The sequence below is a fragment of the Lissotriton vulgaris genome, chromosome 2_1 (genome assembly GCF_964263255.1).
Source record: "Lissotriton vulgaris chromosome 2_1, aLisVul1.2, whole genome shotgun sequence".
Taxonomy (NCBI): Eukaryota; Metazoa; Chordata; class Amphibia; order Caudata; family Salamandridae; genus Lissotriton; species Lissotriton vulgaris.
Window position 1 is genome coordinate 271,496,341 of NC_141687.1, and position 23,509 is coordinate 271,519,849.

General features: G+C 44.2%; 1 protein-coding gene across 2 annotated transcripts in view; it reads right to left on the reverse strand.

The window, feature by feature from the left end:
- Nucleotides 1-23,509, reverse strand: part of APPBP2 (amyloid beta precursor protein binding protein 2) — a 296,134-nt gene that overhangs the window by 149,759 nt on the left and 122,866 nt on the right. For both annotated transcript variants that reach the window (XR_015308361.1, XM_086954920.1), the window contains exon 6: nt 14,423-14,512. Coding sequence is in view for 1 of the 2 variants with exons in the window: in XM_086954920.1 (XP_086811046.1) it covers nt 14,423-14,512 (90 nt within the window). In the remaining variant the exon portion in view is untranslated. The remainder of the gene's footprint in view (nt 1-14,422; nt 14,513-23,509) is intronic.

The window sequence follows — 23,509 nt, forward strand, 5'->3', positions numbered from 1 at the left end:
GCCTTTGCTGTGCACCATGCCACAAACCTGTTTCACCTGCAGGCGTATACCGTTTTGGTGGAGGGACGCCTGGCTGCCAGAATGACATCACAGACTTCGGGAGGAAGATCGAAAGGTGCCAACTGTCGTAGCTCAATCTCCACAATGGAAGTGGAGGCTGGACAGGTTCGGGTGGAGAACCGTCCCCTGCCGCTGCGACAGAAGATCCTCCCGAAGGGGCAGACGGATCGGGGGATCGACGCTCATACGGAGTAGCCCAGGATACCATACTCTTCAAGCCCGGTCCGGAGCCACAAGAATGACTTGGGCCAGGTTGCGCCTGATCTTCTTCAGCATGCTGGGCAGAAGTGGTATAGGCGAAAGGCGTACAACAGACCTCAACTCCACTAGCGACAAAAAGCGTCTCCGAGCGAGTGCCGCCTTGGAAATTCCAACATGCAGAACAGATTACATTGTGCGTTCTCTTCGGTGGCGAACAGATCTAACCAAGGCTCTTCCAACTGTAGAAAGAGACCTTGCGCCACGTCCCAGTACAGACGCCATTCGTGATCCATCAAGCACCGGCGGCTGAGTTCATCTGCCCTGGCGTTTATAGAACCCGCCAGGTGTTGAACAACCAAGGTGATGCCGTGATGTTCCAGCCATGTCCAGAGGCGTAGAGCCTCTTGACAAAGGGTCCAAGACCCCACTCCGCCCTGCTTGTTGCAATACCACATGGTGGTGGTGTTCTCTGTGAACACCTGCACCACACTTCCCCGGACAGAGGGAAGGAATGCCTTCAGTGCAAATCGGATCGCCCTCAGCTCCAAGATGTTGATATGGGGACGGGACTCCGCCGGAGACCAGAGACCTCTGATCTCCTCCTCCCCCAAGTGGCCTCCCCATCCCAGGTGGGACGCATCCGTCACTACTGTGTGCTCCCGTTGGGGAATGGAGAGGGATCTGCCATTTACCCAATTGCGATTCGTGAGCTACCACTGCAATTGTCGCGCAGCGCTCTCCGATACCTGAACATGATCGGAGAGGTTGCCCTGATGCGGCGCCCACTATAACTTCAGGTCCCACTGCAGGGTCCACATATGCCATCTGGCATGTGTCACCAGCAGGATGTAGGAGGCCATCAGGCCCAGAAGCCGAAGGGTCAACCTGCCCGAAACCCGGGATAGAGGCTTAAAGATCGGGATCATAACCTTATTGCCCATGGCACTGGCCCAGGTTATCTTCATCGCTTACTCACAATACATCGACCTACCAGGAATTTGAGATCTTCTGGAATGATGATGTTCAAAATCCCTAAAATTACCAGAGCCAGGATGGGCGGCTGCTCGTTCAGATACTTGGCTGCCAAGGGCTGGAACGAGCTTCCTCTCGAGATCCGCATGGAACCCTCCGAAATCAGGTTTCGGGGGAAACTCAAAACTTTCCTATTCCCTCGCAATTAATTATTAGTTCCTCCCTTGCCCTGTTTGGATCTACCTGTGTTCTTTCCTCTGAGCTCTTATTGCAGTTTTCAGCGCGGGGACACTGTTTTTGAGTAACCAGGCGCTTTACAAATGGTTTCTATTCTATTCTATTCTATAATATCCCGGACTCGCTGCTCGGAAGGATAAACACGAAACAGCGTTGAATCCAGAAATGCACCGATGAAAGAGAGCTTCTGCGAAGGACTCAGGTGCGACTTCGGCACGTTGATGAAGAACCCCAGCAAATGCAGGAGGTCGTCTGTAGTCTGGAGGTGATTGCCTGGGGCGAGCGCGCCTTCAACAGCCAGTTGTCGAGGTAGGGGAAGACTGACAACCCCGACCTGCGCAGATGAGCCGCGACCACCGCCATCACCTCAGTAAAAAACCCGAGGGGCACTGGTAAGGCCGAAGGGCAGCACAGCAAACTGAAAACGCTCTTGGTCTACCATGAATCGCAGGAAACGCCGGTGGGCCGGCAGGACGGGAATGTGAAAATAAACGTCCTGCAAGTCCAACGCTACCAGTCTCCAGGGTCGAGGGCAGCCAGGACCTGAGCATGGGTCACCATTTTGAATTTCTCCTTCCGGAGGAAGCGATTGACGTCCCGGAGGTCCAAGATGGGGCGCAGGTCTCTTGTCCTTCTTGGGGACCAGAAAGTAGTGGGAGTTACAAACACTCCCTACTTCCTGACCGGAAACACACTTGATGGCCCCCTTGGCCTGGAGGGCCGTGACTTCCTGTCGGAGAAGAGCCAAATGATCCCTCGACACGCGGTGGCACAGAGGTGGCATGGCTGGAGGGGAGGACTGAAAGGGAAGGGAGTAACCTTGGCAGATTATCTGCAGCACCCATTTGTCCGATTTAATTTTGCTCCAGTGGTGGAGGTGGTGGCGGATTCCGACACCCACCGGCGTGGGGTGCTCCCTGAAGCTCGGATTAGGAAGGCTTAGAGGTGGAAGCAGCGGAGGTAGAGTTGGACTGTCCCACACACTGGTTCCCAGGCCAGCCCCTGCGGAAGCCACGTCCGCGGCCACACTGGGGCTGGGTGCTGCACAAGCTTGTTGGAGGAGCGTGCCTGGGTGCCTCTGTCCTGGCCACAAAAGGAACGAAACCCAGGAGTGACAGGGCTGTTTGTAAAAAGACCTAAGGACTTGGCCATGGCCCGTGAGACATTAAAGCGCTCCAATGCACTGCCGGCCTTATCACCAAAGACATCAAAGGGCATGTCCATGAGCGAGCCCTGGACATCGGGCGAGAACCCAGTCTAACGCAACCAAGCGTTGCGCCACAACGCCACAGTCGTGGAAATCGCCCTGCCCAACTAAACTGCGGTGTTCAAACCACACCTGATGGCAAACTTAGCTGCATCCTTACCTTCTGCAACCACTTGGGTAAGGACAGCCAGGACCTCCTCAGATCACTGAGGCAAGACCTGACCAACGGTATCCCACACTGCATGGGAGTAACGGCCCAACAAGCAGGCGGTCTTAACTGACTGCAGCCCTAAGCTAGCCGAGGAGAACAACCTCTTACCAAATTGTTCCAGCCTTTTAGAGACCTTATCCGGCAGAGCCGTGGGAAAGGCGCTCTGCAATGTTGAGGCCTGAATGACCAGGTTCTCAGGCGGTGGGTGAGTGGTCAGGAAGGCTTGATCACAAGGCGTTTGGGAGTCGCCGACGGACCCGGGTATGGCGAGTAGGCCGCTGGACTCCCAGGCTCCAGAGGAGCCGAAGGGGCAGAGCCCCTGTCCCCCTCGTCCGCCTCAGAGAAGAGACGGGGGGGGGGGGGGCGGGGGGGGGGGGGGGGAGTCGGAGAGTGAACACGCTTCTTCGACTTCTTTTTATGGTGTCGCTTACCGGAATCCAAAAGCGAAGATTTGGAGCCCGAGGAGCCACTGCTCCCGTCCCGCGAGAGGTCACGGGAACGACCCCTGGACCCAGAGCGGCGTTGTGACGAATGCCTAACCTCCAGCAAATTACGACGACGCTCCCGCAGGGCTTTCGGGGCTATAGCTCGACAGTCCCGGGAGTCATGATCGGTCTCCAGGCAGTAGAGGCACACATCATGGGGGTCCGCCACCGACATATTACAGCAGCACGTCCCACAAGATTTAAAGCCGGGCATCCCTACGTGCACCAGGAGAAAAAGGGGGGAGACAAAAGTCTCAAAAGAGTAGTCAAAAAGTGACTTAAGTACGTGCTCAATCCGGATCTGCGCTTGCTGGCGCGGAAAAAGAAAGAACTGACGTCAGAGCGCGTGGGTGGTGCCTAAGTACTCTCCGTGACGTCATCTCGGCGCTGACAACGCCCGTGACGGACGTGGAGTCGCAGGAAACTACCTACTGGCGGCAGGGGTACTTCTAAGCAAAACTTTCCGGATCCAGTCTGATGCCTGGGGATATTCTAAGATAAGAATTCTGTCACTAACGTTTTTCTTTCAGATCATTCTCACAACTTTGGTATACACGGCACCAGGGACAAGAATCAGAATAAATGGTCACCTGTTGCAGCAGTTCACAATAAGCAGAGGCATTAGGCATGTGCCCTTTGATGACTCCGCTGTGTGTGTATCATGGCGATGGAGCTGATGGTCTGCCATATTTAAGAGCTTTACTCCCACAGGGGCCATCATTCACTAATAGGAAACTAACAGTGTCAAAGTATGCTGATGATAGCTTACTGTACATTAGGCGCTTGGAAGTCAGTCAAATGCCAGTAATTAGAAAAGTTATACGCTCTGAGCTAGACTCTGGGATGAACAAACTGAAATAAATTGTGGAAAATCCCTTTAAACATGCAATACACACTTCAGTGTATTACAAATTCAATTTGATGCACTAACATTAAAACGGACATCTCCAAAGAATTTTTAAAAAAAAGATAATTATGGGCCTGCGCTTGATAAACTCTCAACACAAGTCGAACGGTGGTAAAGCTGGTCACTATCCTTAGCAGGCAGACTTCCTCTGATAAAAAGAGTAATCTCTCAAATTGTTGCATCTATTCAAAACATTCATATCTCACTTCCAAAGAATTTTTTTTAAAATATTTATACGATCATATCAAGCCCGATATGGACCAGTAAGCAAGTACAAAATTGGATAATTCTGCCCTATGAGAAAGGCAGATTCTCTGTAAAAGATATACAGCCTGATTCATCAAGCTGAATTGCGCTCGCAAAGGGCCAGATTCTGAGAATCTGGCCCTTTGCGAGTGCGATTTTTGCATTTGGGATTCATCATCCCAAATGCAAAAATCGGTAATAGCGATTTCGCTATTTTGCGAGGAATTACATTTAAGGAATCTCTATTTGAGATTCCTTAAATGCAATTCATCATCCATTTTTAAATAGCGAATTCGTAATTTCGGCCCGCTATTTACTGCGATGTCAAACCTTTTGGTAAATAGCGAAAACTTAGAAAAATGCTTTTAAAAGCATTTTTCTAAGTTACATGTTGCACACACACATGTCCTTTGTACATGTGTGTGCGCAACACCTGTTTAAATTTGCATTTAAGGGGTGCTACCGGGTGTCCTTTGGACACCCCTGGCACCCTTTAAATCGCTATCTTATTTGCGATTAGCAAATTGCTAATCGCAAATAAGGAATACTCCCCATTCATTCCTATGGGCCAAAAGGCCCATAGGAATGAATGGGGAGTTATTCCTTATTTGCGATTTTGCTAATCGCAAATAAGGAATATGTAGGAATCGCATTTTCTTTTGCGATTCCTACATGAATCCCGTTTTGCAAGCCTGTAATAGCGATTCCTTGTGAATCGCTATTATTGACTCGCAAAACGGGTCGTTGATGAATCAGGCTGATAGAGCGATATTACCTTGCATCCCAAGCTCTGTATACAATATATTGGTACTTTCTACTAGCCTGCATGCACCACATCATTGCCAAAACCAATACATTGGGAGAGGGCTCCTTATAAACAGCACTATTTAAGCATGTGCCATACCCCATGGATCGAATAGGCACAGTTGCATTCACTAATGGCTCATGGTACAAACTGGGTACACACAGCTGATATGGACCAGTAAGCAAGTACAAAATTGGATGATTCTACCCTATAAAAAAGGCAGATTCTCGGTAAAAGATATAGAGCAACATAACCTTGCTACCAAGCTCTGTATACAATATAATCGTACTTTCTACTAGCCTGCATGCACAACATCATTGCCGAAAGCGATTTAGTGGAAAAGGGTTCCTTATAAAAAGCACTGTTCATGCATATATCATTGACGCATGTTACAAACTGAGTACACACAACTCTACTTGCCTATACCTCAACTAATAGACAACCCCACACTTGCACTAACTACCGAGTGTACAGTGGTGGAGACACTGGCTTCGGTACGAAGTGATATATATATATATATATCCACAGAATCCTCACGTTCCGAACAAGGATGACAAGCCACACCATCAGGTACTTTTAGAAGGTTGTTTATTTGGGCATAAACAAACGACGCGTTTCGAGCTCACGGGCTCTTGGTCACATGACCAGCATTTTTTTACTCATCTTTAAGTACTGATACAAAATCATAGAAAGGGAAGAAAGGTCTCCGTGTTTACAAACATCACACGGAGATCTCTTTAAAAGCCATGCATTTATTCACAGCAACAATAGAAACTCATAGAGAATCTATAATAATGCATTTTCCCACTTGTTTGGTTTTTTAAAGAAAAAAATGTAAGTGAAACATAACATTTCAGGTTAGATGTATCACGTTGCATAAGGCACATTAAGGGTGTAGTACCCATAGTGTAAATTCCGAAAAAACAGGTTGAAACCAAAGGAGGAAGTGATCAAGGAGTACTGGAATCTGTGATTTGTGATAAGATATGGTTATATCTCTAAAGATTAAGATCGCTTGGGTGTAGTACCCTCTGTATCATCATCTTATGTGTTCCAATCTTATTTTATTCGTGTCAATATAAGTGAAATGAGCTATGGTCTATGTCTAGTCTATAACGTAAGATAGTGAAAATATGTTGTTCAAAAATAATTTTCCCTTTACCCCCCCCCCAAAAAAAGAGAGAAAGATCTCGTGCTCATAGTCGTATTCAATATATCCATGTGAAGCAGTGGTGCTCATAGCAATATTTTCTATCAGTGGTTTGTCGCTTCATATCAAGACGAGGTCTTACACTATATATATATATATATCTCAAGATAAGAGGTGTATGGTATTGGATATATTTAATGGCAAGAAAACTGCAAGCCCACTTGATATCTTTATATATTTTACACTTTGCCACACTGTCAAAACGTTAAACCCAAACAACTCAGCGGAGCCACCTGAACTACAAATGCAATCTAGTTAGCAGAGTGTAGCAGATAGATTGCTCGACTATATGCAACATTGTAAGAAAATAGGCCAAAAACTACTGTACCGGCTAGGCGGCATTAGGAGAAGTATACAAGGGACCAATAGTACGAAAAAGATGTACATACTGCTGTGCTCAAATGATCACCATATCTATGAATTACAGACATAAATTGCTGAGTATTAAGTTCCTGCATAGATAGTACTGCAGTCCGGCATCCCAGCATTAATTGGACATTAGAGATCATACATAAGTTGAAGGTGTAAAGCTCCCTATGCTGACTTCGTACACTTAGACTATCAGTGTCTACATCCACATGTTCGAAGATTGGTTACCTAGCAACAATTTCAAACATTCTAAAATATACAGTGCATGTCACCCTAATGGACCTGAAGGGGTATGCAGCAGTGTTGTCTTAAGGATCTTTGGGGCCCGGCGGGGCAAGGCATATTTTGGGGCTCTCTGATTGTAATTTTACTGTCCATTTTCTGCAAATGGCAGTCTGTATGATACCAAACAAACTTTCAGAATCGGGGTGCTCAGTTAACAGTTGAAATAGGTCTTTACAGGGACCCCAAAATCCTTAAGATGCCACTGAGCAAAGCAAGAGAGATCCAGAGGTAAAAGTAGGGTGAGGGGAGAGAGACTGAGATATGGAAATAGAGAGTTGATCTAGATAAATAGAACGTTTACTTTACCATGGGCCTCTTAGAAGGTAGGGGCCCTGGGCCATTGCTCACTTTGCCTACGCCTTAAAAAACGTCTCTGCATAGCAGCTGTTCTCAAACCATTTAGGTGACCAGCTAACGTACCGTTACTCTCAGCCAAAAAGTGGGTCGCTGTGTGCTGGTTTAAAGGTCCAGTGCGGTATGGTGTAACCTTTCTGCAGAAGCACATGCTTTCTTGCAGCCGGAGGTGAAAAGCCAGAACTAAAACATTGGGGTTCTTTTTTTGCATATTTACATGACAGGGTGGATGCAACTTCGAAGGACTAAAACAAGATTATATACCCTCCCAAACTGCCTTTATAGCACCAACACACTGTGGGTGGGTGGGTCGGTGACTTCTCTGTGATCTCAGAAGGCTGAATATAATTAATATTCTAGTAACTAGCTTATTTCTGGAGTAAAAGGTGTTCATTATTGTCGGATTGTATACCATAGTACTTATGTTTCAGAAGTGACTGGCAGACGTATGATGTATTCTACAATGCGTGCTATGTGTCTTTATTATTTACTAAAGTGTAAAAATGTACACTGCCATTTCATAGATGCCTCCAAAAATCGACCAAGTTTTCTAAATAATTTTGTTCGTGAGGATATTTTTTTTTTGATCATGGTAGAAAAATGTTTCCCTGCTGTGGCAGGGTTTTTCTGAGATTTAGAAAGATGGACCTGAAAACTATTCTGCCCTTAAAACAGGGTCTTGGCTGAAGAATACAGATTTGTTTATTGACTACAGGCCATATACGTCAGATGTTACGCGCTCGCTACATGTCTTTATGAAACATCTTGGAGATTATTTCTATTAACTTTACAAATTAAATGGGCCCCATCTGCCTTGGAAGATATTACCAAAACTGACAAACAACCACCAGTGCACATCCTTTTTAGTCACTATTATCCAATGGGCATCCGGCCACATCAATCCAATATCTCAAGTGTTCTTTTGATCCACAATGGAAAACGCACAATGTTCATTAATATTCAGTGTTCTTTTATTAATTCTTTTCTTGTCACAGCCGACGCGCGTTTTGCCCTCCGCGGGCTTTTTCAAGGCAAGCACTTTTTAGGTGAGCAGCATGTGTTCTAAGAATCGACAATTAGTAAAAACCTTTGGGCATTGTTCCTCCAAGCCTTTCACTTTCACACGTCAAAATGCTGTCAGCGTAGTTCCTTATTCTAGGATCCATCCACGTATTGTATTTCAGAGTTTAGACGCGCTACTTGGAGCCTTGATAAGTTCCATCGCCATTTGCGTGTATTGGCATTGGAAAAGGTAGCCTCATTCCGCATTTCCCTTCCTACCTTTTCCGACGCCAATACACGCGAATGGCGATGGAACTTATCAAGGCTCCAAGTAGCGCGTCTAAACTCTGAAATACAATACGTGGATGGATCCTAGAATAAGGAACTACGCTGACAGCATTTTGACGTGTGAAAGTGAAAGGCTTGAAGGAACAGGTCCCTAAGAAATTTATCATAGAACTTGCCAAAATCTGTCTAAAAAATAACTTTTTTACGTTCAAAGACTTCCTTTATTTACAACTGAAGGGAGTAGCGATGGGGTGTTGTTTTGCACCAGAAATTGCTAATCTGGTGATGGACCAATTTGAGGAGGTGTATGTCTTCGGTGTGGCGAACCCATTTCGGCATTTGTTGTCGAGGTGGGTTCGCTACATCAACGACATATTCCTCATCTGGAACAGCAACAATGAGGAATTGACCCTTTTCAATGAGTGGCTCAATTCATGTTCCTCTGATTTGAAATTCACCATAAGTGCAAGCAATGATAAAATCAATTTTCTTGATGTCTGGATCTTTAATAACGGAGGAGCCTTGAAAGTTAATCTTTATACTAAACCTACTGACCGGAACACGCTTTTAGAATTCAGTAGTGGCCATCCTAGGAGCCTTAAAGAAAACTTGCCCTATGGGCAATTTTTGCGTATCCGTCGCAGTTGCTCCAACAAAATTGATTACTTTGACAATGCAGAGACCCTAATGAATAAACGCTGCAATAGAGGATATCCCAGGAAGTTGATCAGAGCAGTACTTAAACGTGCGTGGTACACACCCCGAGAAAGTTTACTGACACCCAGAGACAAAAAAGAAGGCATAGTATTGACCTGTGTACTTACTTTCAACCCTAAAGCAAACAAGGTCAAACAGATTATTTAAAAAAACTGGAGACTTATAGATCATTTGAATATCCCCAAACCCCTTTTTGCGTTCCGTAGGGGAAAGAATATAAAGCAGCATCTGGTGAAGGCAAATAGGATGTTACCACTCAAAAAAGACACCAGGGGCTTGTTAGGATTACCACCTGTAATCGGACACTACCGCTGTATGAACTGCTCTGTATGCCCCAACACTAGGGATTTGAAAGAGATTGAGATCAATGGTCACACACATATGATGCGCACTTTTTCAAACTGTAACACCAAGAACTGTACCTATGTGGTTACCTGTCCCTGTGACCTGGCATATATTGGGCAGACGTCTCAAGCAGTCAAAATGCGCATTGGACAACATAAATCACGCATAAGATGTAAGTACATTGGGGCGCCTTTAGTACAGCATTTTATGGAGGCAGACCACGATGAGGAAGATTTGACTTGGGCAGTTCTAGTTACCATCTCAGCTAAAAATAAAACAGATTTAGAGACCAAGTTGAATCGAACTGAAGCGAGATTAATAGAGAGATACCACACATCTGAAAAAGGTCTGAATGAACGTGATGAAATTTGGGTATTGATTTGAACTGTTGTCCGTTTCTTTATGAAGCTTTCCTAATGTCCATTCCTTTGCTGTTTTCTCCTCTGATTTGAAATAGATGATGAGACAATATTATACATAGCACTGTAGTATGTATAGTTATACTAGATTTACATTTATATTGATTCCTTTGGAGATTTTAACGTGTATATATAGTCTTACAAAATGTGACAATTCGAATTTGAATAGCCTTTGTTCACTTGATTGCTGCTGTGTCTTCTTTGTATATAGGGCTACTATGTATGATAAAAAAAATGGGAACCCAATAGTGGAAATACAGGAGTCTTTTCACAACACTACACATATTTTGATCTCCCTCTTTATATATATTTTTTGATTGGTTTTCGTTTTTTATTAACTTCACTCATATTGGTTTTTGTGTGGGTTCTATGTTTTGAATGTGTGCACTTACATTGGATAGAATGAGGGACTTTAGATCGGGTGATGCCGGTTTATGCTCGGGATGTGTGGATTCTAGCTAGGAATTAGAGATCGTCCTTTGGGTGTATTTGTCCGTTTTCTGTGTTTGACGCTCGTGCTGACGCTTGAGATGCGTCATTTACATGTGCAAGGTCGACCGCATTTCCCTTCCTGGTGTTTTACTCACGCTGCAGCGAACACTGGATGTCCGTGTCGCCCCGCACCTAAGACTTCAGGTAATTGCCGCTTCTCCTTTCTTCCCGCGCGGCGGTTATTGTCACACAAACTGCAGCTGCCATATGAACTGGGGTTACATGCAGGATTATGCGAGCCAGTGCGATAGGCGTGATATTGTTATGGAGCTGCCACCATAGCTACCGCGATCTCTCTTTAAAGATGGGTCGTGTGTTTTACTTAGTTTGATAGGCTGACAGAGACTGTGATTATTTGGGTGGGCGTTAGGTCGGTGAGCTCTAGAGTTTCCCTTGCCTCGTGTGGCCCTATGTTTATCAGAATTAGATGGGCTTTCTGTGTCCACACGGTCGACTAATCACTAGCTTTGCTTTTGTGAGACCGAGACACATATTGGGATCACTTATTATAAATCGCTGTTTTTGACTTTTGTGCTCCCATTATTAGTATAAGAGACCTGTGGCTATGAACTAGCGTGATTAGAGGTCAGTGTGAGTTTTTTATGGTCTGTTACTCTTTCTCCTTTCTTCACCCCCCGATGGCCGTATGACGATGGCAGAAAGTACGTGTGATTTAAGCCACGCCTGTTTTCCTCTTCCCTCATCCGAGTGGACCCATTGCATATAAATAAGGTATGCAAGACAAAAATGTTGTTTGGAGTGAGTCTATGTATATGGATACTGAGATGAGACTCCTCTCTCTTGGTTAGACTTGAGGTGGCGCTTCATTGGTCTTTATATGTGTTTACTTCAGGAATAATTCCTTATACTGGAGTTAGAAAGCGATTCCCGCCCCGCCCCCCACCCCTGTGTGGGTGATTGTGTATACTAGCCGCCGATATCGGTCCGAGAAGTTGCCAGGGCCCAGAAGAATAGGTATATATTTTCCCTTTCGGGTGATAGGATTTATTTTTCAGACACTTGAATTCACTTTGGAAGATAAGGGGTACATATTTGTGGTGTCCCGTTTGCTCCATTACACGTGTGCTCTTTTCACGCATAGAGGTGTGGTTGAGGGCCCTTCTGATAAACACTTTGTATTATTTATTTGGCCTTAAGCATGTTTGATCTCCAGTGGATTACTGCTGGACAGTAACTTTAATTTCTGCCTTTCTTTTTTCTCTTTCTTTTCCTTGATGGATTCTCTAGTAGACCCTGCATTTCTACGCATGGGGGAGGTAATGTCACTTATGCAGCTTTGATGTTATTTTATTATATGTGCTCTTGCTTGGCAAGTAAGAAGGTATAATATATATATATAAATAATTGTTCTTATCAGAGTATCCATTGTCCTGATGAAGCCTACATCATCTGGCTGAAACGCGACCGCGACTGCGTCGACACCTTTTTGCTTCGACTGGAGTCCCCTGTTATAATTCAGAAAGAATTTTATTTTTGGCTGATTTGCACCAATACAAATATAGACTGGGTTGATGTGTTAACCCCCAGGTGCCTTGCTTTTGGGACTACCATTGTGTTGTGCACTCTATTATAAATTAGGTGGAGGCACTTACCCGAATTGGGATATATATATATTTTTTATATATTTCTTGTGTTTAGGGTACATAGAAACGTTTGTTGATATTGTAAATGTGATGTATATTTGTATATGATGTATATGCGATGTTTTTGTATATAGACTGTTGGTTGTTGTGCTTCCCTTGATGTCCGTTTATATGTGTGTTGATGAATTAACATATATATTTTCTTAATGTTTGATTTTTGATTCACAAGATAATTAACTGTTTCTTGTTTGAGAATTAAAATTGGATTGTTCCCTTCGGTACCCCTTTGTTGCTACTTTCTCATCCTTGGATGTCTCCTGCTCAGGTACGGGAGGGTTAAGTGGGCAGAACCCCTGACCATTTCTTTGCTAGTCTGTGTTCTAAGAATCGATAATTAGTAAAAACCTTTGGGCATTGTTCCTCCAAGCCTTTCACTTTCACACGTCAAAATGCTGTCAGCGTAGTTCCTTATTCTAGGATCCATCCACGTATTGTATTTCAGAGTTTAGACGCGCTACTTGGAGCCTTGATAAGTTCCATCGCCATTCGCGTGTATTGGCGTCGGAAAAGGTAGGAAGGGAAATGCGGAAGAAGGCTACCTTTTCCGATGCCAATACACGCGAATGGCGATGGAACTTATCAAGGCTCCAAGTAGCGCGTCTAGACTCTGAAATACAATACGTGGATGGATCCTAGAATAAGGAACTACGCTGACAGCATTTTGACGTGTGAAAGTGAAAGGCTTGGAGGAACAATGCCCAAAGGTTTTTACTAATTGTCGTTTCTTAGAACACATGCTGCTCACCTAAAAAGTGCTTGCCTTGAAAAAGCCCGCGGAGGGCAAAACGCGCGTCGGCTGTGACAAGAAAATAATTAACAAAAGAACACTGAATATTAATGAACATTGTGCGTTTTCCATTGTGGATCAAAAGAACACTCGAGATATTGGATTGACGTGGCCGGATGCCCATTGGATAATTGTGACTAAAAAGGATGTGCACTGGTGGTTGTTTGTAAATTGTATATGATACTCTGCCTCACCTTGAGTGGGTAGGGGATTGTAGATTGGTGCTAAAAGGTGGATGAGCACTACATCAGGCCTGCACTCCAACAGAGTGATATAATTAACATTGTCTAGATCCATAACAAGGGAGATATTCTGTTCTATGATGTGCTGATCGTGCTAAGCAAATCCGCCACTTGTTTTTTGTCATATTACCAAAACTGGATGGCATTAAGCGCAGCTACCACCTTAGAAGTCACTTACAAGAAAAAAATGGCTTTTTTAGAAACTGGTGAATGGTACTCTGGTCTCCCAGAGGGGCGAAAAACTGTCTGCACTATTTAGAGAGCCCCACTTTCTCGGCGGTGATATCTGTGTTGTGAAAGGAGCCACCACCATGGCAACTCTTCACAGCACTATTGTTTTGCCAGCCAGGCAGCAGGGCTAAAGTTCTCTCCTGGAAAACATTTTTGTTCAGAGAAAAACTCCTATGTCACCATGCCTGGAAGGGTGGGCAGCTAAAACGAATGATGGCCGTACCACCATCAACAGAGAGGGACAAATGGTATACATGGACTGAGTTTGTAGACATTCCATTTAAATTCATTCAACATACCATTAAAAAAAGTTCTTTTTACAAACAAAAATCATCTTAATCAGCGGTAAAACGAAAAATCCTTTATGAAATGTTAAAGGAATTCAAAGGAACTAATAAAATTGTGACGTAACTTGAAATTTCCGCCTTGCAGCATTGATCATTGAGATAAGTCTGTTGAATATATATCTTTGAAAATTGTGCTGAGCGGGGTGTCTTATTACCTTTCTGCAATAATAAAGGGCTAAACCCTTCCCATTCTAGAGACCCCAACCACCTCCCCCCACCACACCCCGTGTTTTGAAAAACCAATTAAAAAAACTGTACAGAATCGTTGTGATTTAAGTGAAATGCCAATCCTTTAGCCTTTACTGACTGATGGTTTATTTAAAAATAAATGAGGTTTACCTTTGAAGCTTGTCTTAAAACATCAACTACTACTTTGACAGGAAGACTCCCCGAAATTTCCTTCATGGCTTCTATGCACCATTTGTAAGCCTGTAACGAAAAAGAGGTCAAGACTCACAATGAATCAATCAAGGAAAAAAACTGAAATAAAGACACCTTGGGATGGATTAAATATTATTCACTTTATGCTCATGACTTATGGTAGTATAGCCTATATGGCTTCACACTTACTTCCCAACACAATTACATGGGCTAGCATGTCATCAAAAGGTTCATTCTACTTGCTATGTGTAAACGATTGATGGTGCCCCAAAACAAGAGCTCGGGGGAGGGAGCTGTAAATGCACCCGCTCAACACTAACAGTCAGTAGCGTGGATCATGGTAAGTGAATGTTGGTGGGGTTGTAAATATGCCACATTAACCTTGCTTAAAAAAGAAAGTCAGTGCAGAAAATACTGCAACATAAAGCCCCTTCAACAAAAAAATATTACTGGTTAGCAAGCCTCCTTTCTGCAACTAATACTATAGCAAGGAAGAAAGAATATAATACTATTGCAAGGAGGAAAGAATATAATTTTTCAGCTCAACCTACCAATTTTGTTTCTGGTAAACCGTGCTACAGGAATAGTTCTGATCATGAGAAAGACAGAATTTTAAATCCCAAAACACTTTACGTAATTCTAGTAAAAGTAGCATGGTTCATAACTTTATCACGTGAGATGAACCACAGCTGCAGTACAGACTTGTACTGTGATGCAGATGAGATGGAAGAAATGATTTCACTTTTACTAAATTGACAATATGAAGGGGTTGGTTAGCCATAGTCTGTTTACCCTTTAACGTTACTAAGAGCTTCAAAATAAGGTCTTAAAAGGTAGGGGTCATTTGGAACAGCCAAATGGGAGTGGTCGAACACAACAAAAGAATGAGACAAAGTCACATCATACCTGTTATGTTATGTTAAAAAAAAATTCTTGAGCGCACTGACACCGATTGGTTTCTTGGCGCTGTCCGTGATAAAGGGAGTGACCAAGGAGACAGGTGGCCGAGATTTATTGGAATGCTTGCTGGAAAAGCCAGGTCTTTAAGGCTTTCCTGAATGGCAGAAGGTCAGAGCATAGCCGGATCTCCAGAGGAAAGGTGTTCCACAGCCATGGAGCCAGTAAGCCGAATCTGCAACTGCCCGCACCTGTACCACCTTTAGGACTAGATGTTTTTGACTGTTCTACTAGACTCCCTGGGTTGCCCCTTGCTGTTTCTACATCACATGCTTCGTTTCTTTATTGTTTGGCTCTGAGCTCTTTGGCAAACTCACTTTCCATGTTAGGTAGCCATATAGAGATGCTGGGTGCAAGGACGCTCAATACTTGTCACTGAGGGCCATATGTATGAAGGTACCCATTTACGAATCTCAAATAGCGATTTTAAATAAATCGCTATTTGAGATTCGCAAATTGGTATGTATGTAGAAAATCGCGATTTCTTAAAATTCCATAATTGCGATTAGCAAATTGCGAATCGCAATTATGGAATACTTTCCCATTCATTTCTATGGGCCAGGAGGCCCATAGGAATGAATGGGAAGTTATTCTCAATTTGCGATTCGCAATTTGAGAATCGCAAATTGAGAATAATTTCAAGTGTGCAGGGGTGTCCAAAGGACACCCTGTTGCACCCCTGAAATTAGCATGGGTGCACATGTGGTGCACATACATGCCGTTAGGGCATGTATGTGCTTCACAGTGCACTTTGAAAAATGCAAAAAAGTGCATTTTTTAAGGAATTCGCAAATTACCACCAACTTGAAGTTGGTGGTAATTTGCGATTCCTTATGGCCAATTTGCATTTTTTCATGCTTTTTTTAAGGAATCGCAAAATCTGCGATTCCTTAAATGCAATCGCAAAATAAGGAATCACAAATTTTGCGATTCCTTATTTTGCACGCAGATTTGCTTAATACATACCATTTGGCCAAATTGCATTCGCAAATGCCGAAATTCTGCGAAACTATAAGGGAAACACTTTGTTTTCCATGTATTCAGCGAGTTGCCTGGCTCGCACTGTTCTCGGGTCGAGCTCACCTCAATCTCATTTTATATTTTATGGATTTTTTCTCATGTTTTAGTTTGTTAGTTATTTAATCTCAACAGTTTACTTTCCAGTAGAAGCAGCGCATAGAGAGCTACGCGCCAACACTGCTACGGCATAAGCTTCCCTTATCTGCTGCCTAGACCCAACCACTTTTGGCTTGGGTGCACAGCAGACAAACAAAAGTTAAGCCCATCTCTGCACCACTCATGCACAATGACAGCCATTGTGTCTGCCCACTTTCAGACTCGAGTCCTCATATCAAGACTAACTCCCAATCTGCTAGTTTATTCATGTGACGCTCAACTCTCACTAAACTCTGAAGGTCCCTTAATAATATTCCTGCTGTTAACCGCTGCCGTTGATTCATCTCCCCCTCCCCCAGTACTTCTCTAAGAGTTCAAAAAAGCTCTCTGCACTTCCCTTACTTATCCACTAATTCTATTTCCCACTCATAGGCAATGACAGGCAATAATCACCCCAACCACGAACTAAACTCTGCATTAATCAAAGCTCATTCTCTTCTAAAGCATGCACTCAGGGCTAAAAAGTTCTTGCTCGACTCCCTGCTGTTTATTACTGAACCGTGGACACCACCCAACCAGATCTGGCGGCAGCTTGCTTTCAGGGTTCAAACCATTCCACCGAATTCACCATACCAGGGAAGTTGGTGGCTTAGCCATCATTCACAAGGACTGCCAGAAAGTCTACCGTATATTTCTTACCCATTTTGCACACATAAAGCTAGGTTGTTTTTCCATTTCCCTTTCCCCTTTTGTGACGATTTGGGTGTTTTAAATTATTACATAAATTCCTACCTCTGACAGAGACTCTTGACAATCAATAATAGACTTAAAGTGGATGTTGGACATGTTTACTTTCATCACAAAAAACAGTGTCTTTGCTGTAGTTTAGACTTCATCACTTTTTCAGCAGTTGACCTGTGAGAAGGTACTAGGTTTGTTACAGATTTGTATGGCTCCTTCTGTGGATTCTGACCTGAGGACCAAACTTACACATGTTCCTAACACTGCAGTCAATGAGAACTGTTTTCATCGAAAGGGGAGAAAACAAATGGAGTGCCAGTCATGTCTTATTTGAGATCGAATCCTCACTCAAGTACAAATGTGCTCTTGGGACAGAGAAGAAACAAGCACTGGCGTTGCCAATAGGTTTCGCATTTTTTAAAGTTGGAGCTATTGGTTTTGTAAATTACATTTTATATTTATATATCGTTATTGGCATTGTCAATAATAATATATAAATATAAAATGTCATTTACAAAACCAATAGCTCCAACTTTCCAAATGCGAAACCTATTGGCAGCGCCAGTGCTTGTTTTTTATACGTGCACAGGCAGCGCTGCACGAACAGCTCTTAGGATTGCCTTGCCTGTGACTATGAATTGGCTGTGCATGCAGGGGCAAGCCTGAGCTGAACCCTAGTATCACATAGTTCAACACTAATCTAGCCACAATACATACTAGTTGTTAAACCGTATTCCACTGCGGTTTTTTTACATCTGATCCGACTCATGATACATCTTTTTTTTGGGAGAGGACAAACAACTTTAAACACAGAAAGAACACTTAGGGTGCTGCAGTGGCAAACTGTGTTTGTGGATAATATGGTAGTAGTAACCTGAATCTCTGGCATGGTCATCCTCTATCCTTGGCAGTTGATTTTTGCATCCTTCACGCTGTGCTGGGGTGTGTGCACTTTCGAAAGTGAATTACAGTGACAAGCAACCACTCGAGATAAGATAACACCAGCAAGAATTTTGCCAGGCCTCATTGATGGATGCCAGACGTCGCTCTATAGCTGCCTTCTGCTCGTGGGAGTTAATGTAAATGTAAATGTTTAATCCTTGTAAATACAGCCCGATTAAATCATAGGACAGTTCATCACATGTGTTGATGCTAATTCATCAGGGGGGGGGGGGGGGATTTTCTGGGAAGTAAAACAAATGAAATACGTGTCTGAATCCAAGAAGACAGATTGCGAGCAAGACAAAAATAATCAACTGTAGCAAAATGCAAAGTCTGGGGTGAAGAAAACAAAACTACAGCAGTAAAAGACTCTAGGAGAAGGTGCAGAGTAGGGCGCCCCGTGATGCGCCAAGCGTGTGGGTGAAAATACTAGATCTAAAAAAATACCCGCGTGAATTCACGTGTTCAGAGGCATTTATGCGCGGAAAACAGGAGAAAACGTAATGGGCTTAGGACACACGAACGTGAGGGTTAAGAACTTGAATGGATCTGAGACACTAATCAGTGAGTGAGCTCTCGAAACAAAGAGAAGGAATTTTGCTGAAAAAAGCAAACGTCTCTTTAGATGTGTGACACGGACCAAAAAAAAAGTGACCTATGGACGTGGAAACAAGCATTATTAAAATGTAACCTAGCCTAACAAGAAACAGCGCGGCAATCAGTGCAAGTGATGCCGCACATTAAACCTGCTGGTTACCGAGTTAAATACGGGTGACCGAAAGTGATCGGTGAAAACACATTGCTCCAAACAAGTAAATATGCAAGAGTTAGCGCAGTTCTCACATTGCCGAAGCCAACCATGTCGGTGTTTAGTAAACGCCGTTGGGGGTGAAGTTAGCGGTGTGGTGAGTACAAGAAGTACTCCAAAACCCGGAATGCAGCCCCGGGGTCACAAGAAGTAGAAAACAGCCAACGCGCTGCCGCGGCGTCTAAGAAGAAAGTGAGAGCTGTGGGGAAATGTTAAGAGCATAAACGTGGCGGTGAAATGGGAGCCGCAAGGGTGGAAAAAAAATTGACACAAAAGAATGCATGTGCCATGAGCGCTGTGAGGGGGCTGGGCAAGCGTACCAGCATTCACGAGCAGATGGTCCTGTTTACCTATGGACGTGGAAACAAACATTAGTAACATCTAACCTAGCTTAACAAGAAACAGCACGACAATCAGTGCAAGTGATGCCGCACATAAAACATGCTGGTTACAGAGGTAAATACGGGGAAAGGGCAAGAAGGGCTGGGGTGAAAGGCCAACGCGAAAGAGGGGAGAGAGGTAAGAGATGAGTGAAGAGAGAAAGTAGGGCTCGCAGAACAGAGGGTAAAGAGTTAGCAGGGTTAGCCTGTGTGCGAAAGCACCATGCGCTTGGAGAGTGTATGCTGGCAAATGGCCGGAGGGAAGCCGGATGGGGGCGGGAGAGCCTGGTGGGAAGGCGAGCGAGGGGAGGAGGCGGATTAGGGAGATGCGTAGTCTAGGTAGCATCAGTGGAAACTTAATTCACCACACACAGAAAAAAAAAAGCAACACAGACAACAGCACATAAGCTTCAGTCACAAAAGGTACATTACAGCACAAAAGTGCAAGCTTCCATTACCCTCAGGACACCACACAGGGAGAACAGAGCATTGTAAGAATGTGGTATGATGTGTGTCTGTCGCGGGCTTCTTTGACAGTGTCTGTGTGCATGGTCTGCAAGTAAAATGCAATACACATCATGTTTTTGCAACAGTAGTGTAATCAAAATGGCAGAGAAATGTATTCTCGTAGTTAGGCTTGTATGCTTGTAACCCAACAGTATGGTACTAGGGTGTATGTCCCCACCTTTGATGTGTCCTCCACTGTAATGTCCACGAACTCGCACTTGGTCTTTGATCTCGGTCCACAATAAAGGATTCTCGAGTATGCTGCATCCAACACCCTTCCTTCGTGCCACTGACAAAGATGTACCGAACGCGCACACATCTCTACATTTAAAACAAAAAAACGATGGGAATAGGGGAGAAGTGTGGCAGGCAGATGGCTGCGCGGAGGGAAGCCGGATGGGGACGGGAGAGCCTGGTGGGGGGCGGGAAGGTATAGAAGAATGACGAGAAAACGAGAAAACCGGGAAAGCAAGACTATTCCGCCATGCTCGGCTCGAAAAAGCAAATGGCCGGATGGGGGCGGGAGAGCCTGGTGGGGGGGCGGGAATGCGTGCGAGGGGAGAAGTGTGATAGGCAGATGGGCCGGATGGGGGCGGGAGAGCCTGGTGGCAGATGGGCCGGATGGGGGCGGGAGAGCCTGGTGGGGGGGCGGGAATGCGTGCGAGGGGAGAAGTGTGATAGGCAGATGCGCGGAGGGAAGGCGGATGGGGGCGGGAGAGCCTGGTGGGGGCAGGCGGATTAGGGAGATGCTCGTGCGTGTGTGGTCACGTGACCCGCTTTTGTGGTCACGTGACCTCACATGCACTGTAAAGAAACCGCAGTGGTTTGACTATTCGATCGAGCCCATGAATTTTCGCCATTCCATTCGCAAGCGAATGGTAATAGGCGAAACCTAAAAAAGAAATGGGGAACAACAGTTGCAGTTTACCGCCAATACAGATGCACCACAAATGTGTAAAATTATCAGCCACCCGTAAAATTCCTTTCACTGATGGAGGTTGTTACTTATGTGTCTACCGTCTTCAGGGAAGGGGGAGTTACAATACAAAATTTTCTTTCAAGCAGAGAAGGAAAGGTTTACATTAATCGCAGAAATGGAAAATAGGGCCAGTAATATAATTGCTAAAACAAAGAAAAAAATACCAATTTACTATTACCTTTTGATTTTTGTTTTTTTATGTTTTACTCTCTCAAGCCAGTTGGCTTCAAATGCCCCCCTAGTGGCTCTCGTGCATATGTGCCTTCAGTGGCGGTGCGTCCATTAGGGCGGTGGGGTGTTGCCCCACAAGCCTCGCCCATAACTCCTTCGGCGAGTCTGAACTTAAGTAAACTCTCAGTTGACTGACATGCATTGTCAGAGTGAAGACCAGGGGCAGGCATCAGCACAAGTGTGCATGACTGGTGAAGGTCAGCAATTTTTTCTGGCCAGGCCAGTCATGCGCACTAGTGTCTGCTCAGGCTGGCGGCTGCTCATTAGGAGACAGGGGTTGATCAAAGGCTCAAATCTCGGTCTCCTAATGGGCAGGCGGGCAGTGAGTATCCCCGCTAAGCCAATCCTGGCGCTGGTGGAGCAGCGCCAGTATTGGCTGAGAGGGGTTGCCAGCAGTAACGCGGCTGTTCCTGTAGGCGCCAACGGTACCCCGGAGCAGAGGCGGCGCAGACCCGGTAAGTTTTTTTAAATGTTATTTTAAAACTCCCCCCGGCCCCCGCGAGTATTGCGAGCCGGGACTGTTGTTAGCTCCTAGGGGAGCTGTGCACACAGTGATCTCAGAGTCGTCACTCACCATACATTTTTCCAGGTTAACCAGAGCTGACGTGTTTTGACATTTTACGATTCCAAATATCTTCTGATCGGGTGAAAACGGTAGATTATGTTTACATATTTTGGAAGACTATGCAGTACATATTACATATGAACCTTTTAATAATTACTTCATATTCACACGGAGAACCTCGTGGCTCAGATTTTGCATATTTGTCGAAAATTGTGTATCTCAAATCTTGCAATGTGTTTGAAAATAATCTGCGTACGAGAGCATCTATAGGTGTTGTGAAGCACGTGTGTTTGTATTTGTGCGTGCGCATAAAGCAGTGCATTCCTTGAATGTCCGTGCCTTTCAAAGTATGTACTAAAACATGGGCGCCTGTACTTGCGTGGTCTGACCGTCCAGAAGTTGTCGAATTTCTAGAGGCCACCTTTTCAAGTAGTATTAACCTTTTACATCCAGTAACCAGTGTACACCTCTTTGGACCTCGTAAAACACACTAAAATGTTGCTGTGTCTGCATGCGTTAATCTTCGCCAACAAGTTTTCCAGTGTAAGTTTTAAAATGTATTTTCTAAACGTACCAGCAAAAATAAATAACCTATACCTTAAGGTGTCTTGAATGCTTCCCAAACGTTGATAAGTTGTATGTTAGCTTGTTGTTTCATTATCAGACGTACATAACTGATCTTTTTGATAACTTTGTGTTTTTGTTATCTATTTCTTTGCAGTGGTTGTATAGCAAGGACCTAGTCATGGAGAGTCCTAAAAAGCGAAAGTTAAACTGTATGAATTAATATTGCACTATCTTGAAAATGTATATTTAGTTCAAGTTAAGCGTGCAATACAAAATCTGAAAATACCCACAGTTCGCTAGTTTATAGTAGGAATGTAATCTTTGCGCCCACCAGGTATGCTTTATAAATTTACGTTACTTCGGATACAACCAATTACAACACCTGCGATATCACTATTATTGAAGCATGGATGGGCTCACACTTTGAAGGGGAAAAGCTATAAAACACTACCGTACATCATAAAAACTAATGTAATCACCCCTTTATGCTGCTGCAAATATTAGATGGCGGTACCAACCCTGCTATTTGTTAGTGGGAAACAGCTGAGTCCCAACTGTGGAAAGCCGTGAGATTCCAGACAAAAAGACCTGAAATGTTTAATTCATTTTGAAACAAACAATGTTGTATTTTTATTATCCATTTTATGTGCTCTGCACATTGCATTAAAAAATAAGTGTGCTTTTTAAATCTTCACTGCTGCTAGACATAGTTGGTCACTGCATTTGTGTTTACGAGAGTTTCTAGGGCTATTGATGTCCCTTTCATTCATCTCTTCACATAAAACCTGCTCACAATGCTGGCACAGTGCGCAGCAGCATCTGGATTATGAAAGCATGTGGCTTTTGTGATATGGGCTACGTAGTAATAGTTCGCATCTCAAAATGTCGCACGGGGGTCACTGAAAGACCTGCATATGTAATGAATTATACATTCAATTGGAGTTTGTGAACCTGTAGTGGAGAAAAAAAAGCCAGCTTTCAGTAATTTTTCTAACTTTTGTACTGGTCCAGACAACACCTCCTCCACAATGCACTGAACTCTGCTCGAGTAGGTGGGGACCAGGTAGAGCTTAGCGCTGCTGCAGCATGGGATCTGAATGTGGGTTTAAGGGTGGCTTGTAAGTGACTTGCCTGTATGAATGTACGGTCAGTTGTTTAACTGAGTGCAGGTGAGTTGTGTGCATGTATGAATGCAGGGTGAGTAATGTTAAGACTGAGTGTAGAGTGAAGGGTATGCCTTTGTGAGTGTTAT